A 9,190-nucleotide genomic window follows, 5' to 3' on the forward strand; every position below is an offset into this window, starting at 1 on the left:
CAACCTGGAGAGCCGCTTCCACCCCCTGAAATCGGGGCAGTCTTAGCCGAGATCCGGACTCAACTAGCCCAGCTAGGGAACCGGCTACAACGGATCGAGGATGGGCAACGGCAACCCGCGGCTCGTGGACCACCTGTCCAAGATCGCCAACGACGCTATGAACCGGATCCAGGAGGGACGTCCGAAGAAGACGATGGCCCACCCTACCAAGGTAGGCGCCCTCGACGTAGGGACGAGCATGAGGACGATCATCCCTACCGTCCGGTCGAACCGGGTCACAGACTCACGCCCCTACGTTTGCCGGAAAAGTTGATCCGGAGGCATATCTCGACTGGGAGGGACGGATGGATCATATATTCGCCTGTTACAACTACCCCGAACCCAAGAAGATCGCCTATGCAGCCGCCCAGTTCACGGACCATGCCCTTACGTGGTGGGATCGTTCCGAAGCTGACCGTAGGAGGAACGGGGAACGCGCCTTACCGCATTGGGAGGCCATGAAGAACGAGATGAGACGCCGGTACGTGCCACCGCTGTACCACCGCGAGCTCCAGCGAAGGTTCCGCAAGCTGTCCCAAGGAGCCAAGAGCGTTGAGGACTACTATGAAGAGTTCGAGCATCTTCGCAACCGGCTGGAGGTCGAAGATAGTGAAGAAGGATTGATGGCCCAGTTCTTGGACGGACTACAAGACCGCATTGCGCGGAAGGTAGAACGTTTATCGTACAACTCGTTCGATGAACTCTTGCACCTAGCAATGCAAGTCGAACAGCAGATCAAGAGAAAGGCCAACACCGTCCACCGCTCTCGCGCTCAAGGAACGCCTAGTTGGTCGCCAAACTCGTCCCCTGGACCGGGAGGGCACCGCGGACAAGAGAAGTCCAAGGCCGTCACCATTGACTCACGGTTCAAACCAAGGGACCAGAACAAGGACTCTCGTACCGACCCCAGGCCGCAACCGACCGAAGGACGTAGCCGAGACATAATATGCTTCAAGTGCCAAGGTCGAGGCCACTACGCCCGAGATTGTCCCAATCCGCGTACCATGACCATTACCGCGTCGGGGGAGCTTGAATCCGAGGACGACAACGACCCTGACGAGCCGAACGATGCTAAGGAGGTCGAGGAAGCCGTCGCCGAGCCTGACGAGGGAGAGCTGCTTATGATCCGACGGGTCCTTAATACTAGCCAGTGTCCGGACGATACGCACCAGCGGGACAACATATTCCACACGCGATGCACTGTAAGTGGGAAGGTTTGTGGCTTGATCATTGATGGTGGATCTTGCACCAATGTGGCAAGTTCCTACATGGTCAAGAAACTTTCTCTTGGTACCACAAACCATCCTAAACCCTACAAACTCAAATGGTTGAATGACAAGGCCGTGGTCCCAGTCACCGAACAGGTCACGGTCCCGTTTAGTGTAGGCCCCTATAAAGACCAAGTCTTGTGTGACGTGGTTCCGATGCAAGCTAGCCACCTCCTTTTGGGGCGTCCTTGGCAGTTTGATAAGCGGACCTCTCACTGTGGCCACACCAACCAATACTCCTTTGTGCATGATAATAAGCGTATTTGCCTAAAACCATTGAGTCCCACACAAGTTTGTGAGCTGCAATCGAAAATGTCTAAGGAACCGAGCACTAAAATGAACTTCTTGATTAATGCTAGTACGGTTAGGAGATCACTTAGTGACTCCACTTGTCAAGTCTTATTGATGGTCTTTAAGGATGTTGTGAGTATAGGTACGGAGCAGGACGCCGTCCCGGCCATGATCAGACCGCTCCTACGACGGTACCAGGATGTGTTTCCGGATGAATTACCGCACGGTCTACCACCACTTCGCGGCATTGAGCATCAGATCGACCTTGTACCCGGAGCCCAGCTCCCGAACCGTCCTGCCTACCGCGTGAATCCCGAAGAGGCCAAGGAGCTTGAACGCCAAGTATCCGAACTCATGGAGCAAGGATACGTCCGAGAGAGCCTTAGTCCGTGCGCGGTGCCAGTCTTGCTGGTACCTAAGAAGGACGGGACATGGCGTATGTGCGTGGATTGCCGGGCAGTAAACAACATCACCATCAAGTACCGCCATCGCATTCCGCGCCTAGAAGACATGCTTGATGAACTTAGCGGTTCCACCATCTTCTCCAAGATAGACCTTAAAAGTGGCTATCATCAAGTGAGGATGAAAGAAGGAGATGAGTGGAAAACCGCGTTCAAAACCAAGCAAGGTTTGTACGAATGGTTGGTAATGCCATTCGGTCTATCTAATGCTCCCTCCACCTTTATGAGACTGATGAACCATGTCCTTAGGGTCTATATCAACAAGTTTGTGGTTGTTTACTTTGATGACATCCTTGTTTATAGTAAATGCCTTGAGGAACATTTAGAACATCTGTCCTTGGTCTTGGACACTCTTAGGGAGAACAAACTGTACGCTAACTTTAAGAAATGCGTGTTTGGAGCTAACGAGCTAGTTTTCCTAGGCTTTGTTGTAAGTGCGCAGGGGCTTAAGGTGGACAATGACAAGATCAAGGCCATTGAGGANCCAACCAATACTCCTTTGTGCATGATAATAAGCGTATTTGCCTAAAACCATTGAGTCCCACACAAGTTTGTGAGCTGCAATCGAAAATGTCTAAGGAACCGAACACTAAAATGAACTTCTTGATTAATGCTAGCACGGTTAAGAGATCACTTAGTGACTCCACTTGTCAAGTCTTATTGATGGTCTTTAAGGATGTTGTGAGTATAGGTACGGAGCAGGACGCCGTCCCGGCCATGATCAGACCGCTCCTACGACGATACCAGGACGTGTTTCCGGATGAATTACCGCACGGTCTACCACCACTTCGCGGCATTGAGCATCAGATCGACCTTGTACCCGGAGCCCAGCTCCCGAACCGTCCTGCCTACCGCGTGAATCCCGAAGAGGCCAAGGAGCTTGAACGCCAAGTATCCGAACTCATGGAGCAAGGATACGTCCGAGAGAGCCTTAGTCCGTGCGCGGTGCCAGTCTTGCTGGTACCTAAGAAGGACGGGACATGGCGTATGTGCGTGGATTGCCGGGCAGTAAACAACATCACCATCAAGTACCGCCATCCCATTCCGCGCCTAGACGACATGCTTGATGAACTCAGCGGTTCCACCATCTTCTCCAAGATAGACCTTAAAAGTGGCTATCATCAAGTGAGGATGAAAGAAGGAGATGAGTGGAAAACCGCGTTCAAAACCAAGCAAGGTTTGTACGAATGGTTGGTAATGCCATTCGGTCTATCTAATGCTCCCTCCACCTTTATGAGACTGATGAACCATGTCCTTAGGGTCTATATCAATAAATTTGTGGTTGTTTACTTTGATGACATCCTTGTTTATAGTAAATGCCTTGAGGAACATTTAGAACATCTGTCCTTGGTCTTGGACACTCTTAGGGAGAACAAACTGTACGCTAACTTTAAGAAATGCGTGTTTGGAGCTAACGAGCTAGTTTTCCTAGGCTTTGTTGTAAGTGCGCAGGGGCTTAAGGTGGACAATGACAAGATCAAGGCCATTGAGGAGTGGCCGACCCCGACCAATATCAGTCAAGTCCGGAGCTTTCACGGCCTGGCCAGTTTCTATAGGCGGTTCGTACGGGATTTCAGTTCGGTAGCTGCACCACTTACCGCCACCATAAAAAAAAGCGTTGAGTTCAAGTGGGGACCGGCCCAAGAAGCAGCCTTCCGCGAGCTCAAGCACCGGCTGACACACGCGCCTCTATTGGCCTTACCGGATTTCAGCAAAACCTTTGAAGTGGAGTGCGACGCGTCCGGAGTGGGCATTGGAGCCGTATTGACGCAAGGAGGCAAGCCTATTGCCTACTTCAGTGAGAAGCTCAGCGGACCGACGCTCAATTACCCAACCTACGACAAGGAGCTGTACGCCTTAGTCCGCGCGATGGAGACTTGGCAACATTATCTATTGGCCAAGGAGTGCGTCATTCATACCGACCATGAGACGTTGAAGCACTTGCGCGGCCAGACCAACCTGAAGAGGAGGCACGCCAAGTGGCTGGAGTTTATCGAAACCTTTCCTTACGTCATCAAGTACAAGAAGGGCAAGGAGAATGTTGTGGCCGACGCACTTTCACGGCGCCATACGCTGATCACCACCATGGACGCACGGATCCTCGGGTTTGAGCACATCAAGGACGCGTATGGTTTGGACCCGGACTTCGCTGAGTGCTACCAGGAACATGGTAAAGGAAGCTATACCAAGTTCTTCGTACATGACGGGTTCCTATTCAAGGAGAGGCGCCTGTGCGTCCCGGCCGGATCGATGCGGGAGTTATTAATGAGGGAAGCACATGGAGGAGGGCTCACGGGACACTATGGCGTAGCCAAAACAATGGCCATCCTGAAGGAGCACTTCTATTGGCCTAAGATGAAGCGCATGGTGGAGAAATTCTGCGGTAGTTGCATTATGTGCCGGACGGCCAAGTCCACTACGCGTCCCTATGGCCTGTACACGCCCCTTCCGATCGCATCAAGTCCATGGGTTGACCTATCTATGGATTTTGTCCTTGGTCTACCACCGTGCGACAAGAAGGACGCTATTTTCGTGGTCGTGGACCGTTTCTCCAAAATGGCCCATTTTATACCGTGCAACAAGACCAACGATGCCATGCACATCGCCAACCTGTTCTTCCGAGAAGTAGTGCGGCTACACGGCCTCCCCCGTACCATTGTGTCCGATCGCGAGCCCAAGTTCCTCGGCCATTTCTGGAGGACCATATGGAGAAAACTCGGAACGCGGCTGTTGTACTCGACCGCGTGCCATCCGCAGACGGACGGCCAAACAGAGGTGGTTAACCGCACCCTCGGAGCACTACTGCGGACCACCATCGGCAGTAACAGGAAGACTTGGGTCGAATGCCTTCCATTTGTGGAGTTCGCCTACAACCTTGCCACGCACTCGGCCACCCAGAAATCGCCGTTCGAGATCGCTTATGGCTTTAAACCGCTGACTCCTATGGACGTGTTACCCTTGCCGCCCGGAGAAGTAGTGAACCAAGATGGCGCGAGCAAGGCCGAGCTTATCAAACAGTTACATGCGGAAGTGAAGGCCAACATAGAGCGGCGTACCGAACACTATGCGCGGACAGCCAACAAGGGCCGGAAGACCATGGTTTTCAAGGAAGGCGACTGGGTTTGGTTGCACCTACGGCCAGAACGGTTTCCGCAGAAGAGGAAGGACAAGCTGAGCCCCCGCGGAGATGGACCTTTCCGAGTCGTCGAGAGGATCAACGACAATTCCTACCGCCTTGAACTGCCCGGTGAGTATTTGACTTCGACCTCATTCAATGTTTCTGACTTGGCCCCGTTTGATGTAGGTACCGAGGAAGATGTTTTGAGGGCAAAACCTTTCCAAGGGGGAGGGAATGATGGAACCCGGGACGATGACCAGCATACGGACACGGACGAGGACCGGAGCGCGCAAGGAACCATGGACGCGACTGCGTCCGGAAGTAAACGGCCCTCAACCCAAGCACCGAACCTGATGCCCGGAGCTACGACAAGGAGCCGGACCGCAGCTAGGACCGCAAGGAAGAAGTGCCTCATCTTTGTCCAAGCTTTTGTCCAGGAACAAGCGGAACTCGACCGCGGCCCCAACCGACCCGACGAGCAGCCAACCGAGGCTCTTCTAACGGTCTTCACCATCTCACAAGGGTGAAGACCTCCAAGTCATTAGGGAAAGTAGTACTCTTTTTCCCACCTTGGGTTTGTCCCTACGTGGTTTACCAAGGGGGTTTTAACGAGGCTATGGACCCTAGTGCATGGCCATGGACCACTTCGGCCGCGTGGCCATTCTATCCTTAGTTTTATTTCTCTTTTAAAAACTATGTCTTGAACGCTGCGTTTTATCTCCACCCACGTGTTTAGGGTTTTGAGAGTTCCTCTATGTAAGCGGCCCTATATAAAGGGCCTAGACCCTATCATGTAAGGCAGACTATTAAGAATTAAGAACCAGAAGTTATCCTTCTCTCTCGTTTTCAGTGATTGAAACGAAACCCTAGAAGCTGCACGAACCGGGTTCGTTAGCTACTAGTTTGGCCATATAGCAAGGAGATCCATCCCTTGTGTGTTGCTACCTCATTCCACGTCTATCTCCATCTATCCGAGAGACCAACGAGTCGAGCATCTCCTCGCGCGTCTCTCTCCGTCCGTTCTTGTCGTTCCTTTGTGCCGTTCCCTTCCGTACATCGCTCCGACCGCCGATTCCATCCGCTCACGGCCCAACCGAGTCGTACTTTTCGAATCATTCCGCTGGGTTTGCTCCGTCCGTACGTCCGTGGTTCACGTCCGTAGTCCGGGGTCACATCAGTTTGTGTTAAGGAGATGTAGAAATAAGAGCAGGGTATGAAAAACTCAACCAGAGCTTAAAGGTTGGGGGATCTCGTTTAAAAAGGTTATGGGTAGTAAATGCAGAGAAACAAGATCAGAGAGGTAGATTATCGTTTGATACCAGAGTAACTGCTCTTTGGATTGGATCTTGGGGGNCGTGGCCATTCTATCCTTAGTTTTATTTCTCTTTTAAAAACTATGTCTTGAACGCTGCGTTTTATCTCCACCCACGTGTTTAGGGTTTTGAGAGTTCCTCTATGTAAGCGGCCCTATATAAAGGGCCTAGACCCTATCATGTAAGGCAGACTATTAAGAATTAAGAACCAGAAGTTATCCTTCTCTCTCGTTTTCAGTGATTGAAACGAAACCCTAGAAGCTGCACGAACCGGGTTCGTTAGCTACTAGTTTGGCCATATAGCAAGGAGATCCATCCCTTGTGTGTTGCTACCTCATTCCACGTCTATCTCCATCTATCCGAGAGACCAACGAGTCGAGCATCTCCTCGCGCGTCTCTCTCCGTCCGTTCTTGTCGTTCCTTTGTGCCGTTCCCTTCCGTACATCGCTCCAACCGCCGATTCCATCCGCTCACGGCCCAACCGAGTCGTACTTTTCGAATCATTCCGCTGGGTTTGCTCCGTCCGTACGTCCGTGGTTCACGTCCGTAGTCCGGGGTCTCATCACTTTGTGTTAAGGAGATGTAGAAATAAGAGCAGGGTATGAAAAACTCAACCAGAGCTTAAAGGTTGGGGGATCTCGTTTAAAAAGGTTATGGGTAGTAAATGCAGAGAAACAAGATCAGAGAGGTAGATTATCGTTTGATACCAGAGTAACTGCTCTTTGGATTGGATCTTGGGGGCGCATGAACGAGTTCATCTTGAATTGTATCCGCAGGACAAGGATGGGTGGCGGGAGTTATCTAGTGGATATAACGGTTGGGCTAATCTTATTGGGTGGGAGCAGTAGGTGAGATCCGGATAAAAGCCATCCTCAACCTTCTCGGGAAAGTCGCCTGGGAGCGTTACTCTTTTCCTAGGCTCCTCCTTTTCCTCTTCGTCCAGATGGGAGCTTTATAAAGAAGCATATCGTCGAAGCAAAGAAGAAGCAAGTGATGAATGAGTTTGAGATGATCATGGTGATGGATTATAAGGTTTATCTGATGAACGTCGATCTCCATAGCAATGTCGATCCATATATTACGCTTAAAGGCACGCTTTTTAGCCTGAAGGATGATGCAAATCATCATCATCATCATCAGGTCGATGATATAGTTGGATTCTTTCACTGCAATGGTTTACTCTTATGCATCATCAGAAACCTCAACTCTAGGCTTGTGGTTTGGAATCCTTACTTTGGGGAAACAAGGTGGATCCAACCCAGAAGTAGGTACGACATGCTTGACAGTTACGCTCTTGGTTATGACGAGAAGAAGAAGTACAAAATCTTGAGGTTTGTGGATGATTCTTACGTCTTTAGGGAAGAGGAACGAATATGTGAGTTTGAACTCTATAGTTTTGAGTCTGATTCATGGAAGGTTGTTTTTGATGTCCCTCCTGAGTGGAAAATAGAGTTTAATCACCGTGGCTTGTCTGTTAAGGGTAATACTTACTGGTATGCTACTGACAGAAGAGGACAAGATGTTGCTTTCTTGATCTGTTTTGATTTCACTACAGAGAAATTTGGACCGTGTTTGCCTCTGCCTTTTAATGCTTCTCCTTCTTGCGAAGATATTGTTACCCTCTCTAGTGTTGGGGAAGAGCAGTTTGCGGTCTTGTTTCAGGACGATGATACATTGAGGATGGAGATTTGGGTTACGAGTAAGGTTCAGCCTACAGAGGTCTCGTGGAACAAGTTGTTCTTAGTGGTTGATATGGGACCACTCACTGGTTTCGCATTTCTGTTAGGGACTTTCTTCATTGACCAGAAGAAGAATGTTGCAATGGTTTTTGATAAAGATTATGCGTCTTACTCTCGCGGCAGTGCTTACATCATCGGGAACAATGGATACTTGGAAAAAGTGGATTTTGGCAAAGCAGCAGACCGGAGTTGTTACCCATTTGTCTCTTCTTATGTTCTAAGCACAGTGCAAATTAGGCAGCTAACCTGATTATTATCAACTGACTCTGATGCTCGCGGCATTGCTTACATCATTGGGAAGAAAGAATACTTCAAAAAAGTGGTTCTTGGTGTAGGTGCAGACCCGAGTTGTTACCCCCTTGTGTGTTCTTATGTTCCAAGCTCAGTGCAATTCAAGTAGCTAACCTAATTAGTATTGTTAACTACTGTATTATTCCTGTCATCTTCGATTGTATAAATCTGACCATTGTTATATCTGTAATCTGGAATCTCAACATGACCTCTAGTTTCTTTCTTCTTGAATTGGGTTTCATCGTTATATTTCGAACTGAGAGCAAGTCAAAAATACTATATGTGAACTCTCTTTGCCTCTTGCAGACTATTCTTTGAAACAGTCAAATGCATCTTGAACATATTATCCTCGGGAGCTTTCTTTAGCATTGCTACTTTGCTAGTTAGCTGGAAAGAGAGAGTGCTAATGCATGACGCAATAACTCTGTTTGCACGTTGAAAAAAACAAGTTAACTAATTTAAAGTAATCTTGATTTGGATACAACAAAAAAACTCAAGGCCACTTACACATATTCCCTATCCAATTGAGACATTACATGATTGAATGATTCTCATAGAAACACAAAACTCTTCACAACAACTACTAATCGATCCACACCTCGTTTCAGTTTTACTTTTGCATCAAAAGACCAATGGCGGTTTTTGCAAGCTTCCAGGGCTTGATAACACT

The 9,190-nt window shown here is 49.4% G+C and overlaps 1 protein-coding gene across 1 annotated transcript in view; it reads left to right on the forward strand.

Annotated features, from left to right (window-relative positions):
* LOC104768169 (F-box protein At5g42460-like) overlaps window positions 1–8,479 on the forward strand; it is a 16,408-nt gene extending 7,929 nt beyond the window's left edge. Inside the window, exons 2-3 of the mRNA XM_010492095.2 lie at window positions 555–559; window positions 7,441–8,479. Of these exons, the coding sequence (XP_010490397.2) occupies window positions 555–559; window positions 7,441–8,479 (1,044 nt within the window). The remainder of the gene's footprint in view (window positions 1–554; window positions 560–7,440) is intronic.

This window comes from Camelina sativa, chromosome 19, assembly GCF_000633955.1.
Source record: "Camelina sativa cultivar DH55 chromosome 19, Cs, whole genome shotgun sequence".
Classification (NCBI taxonomy): domain Eukaryota; kingdom Viridiplantae; phylum Streptophyta; class Magnoliopsida; order Brassicales; family Brassicaceae; genus Camelina; species Camelina sativa.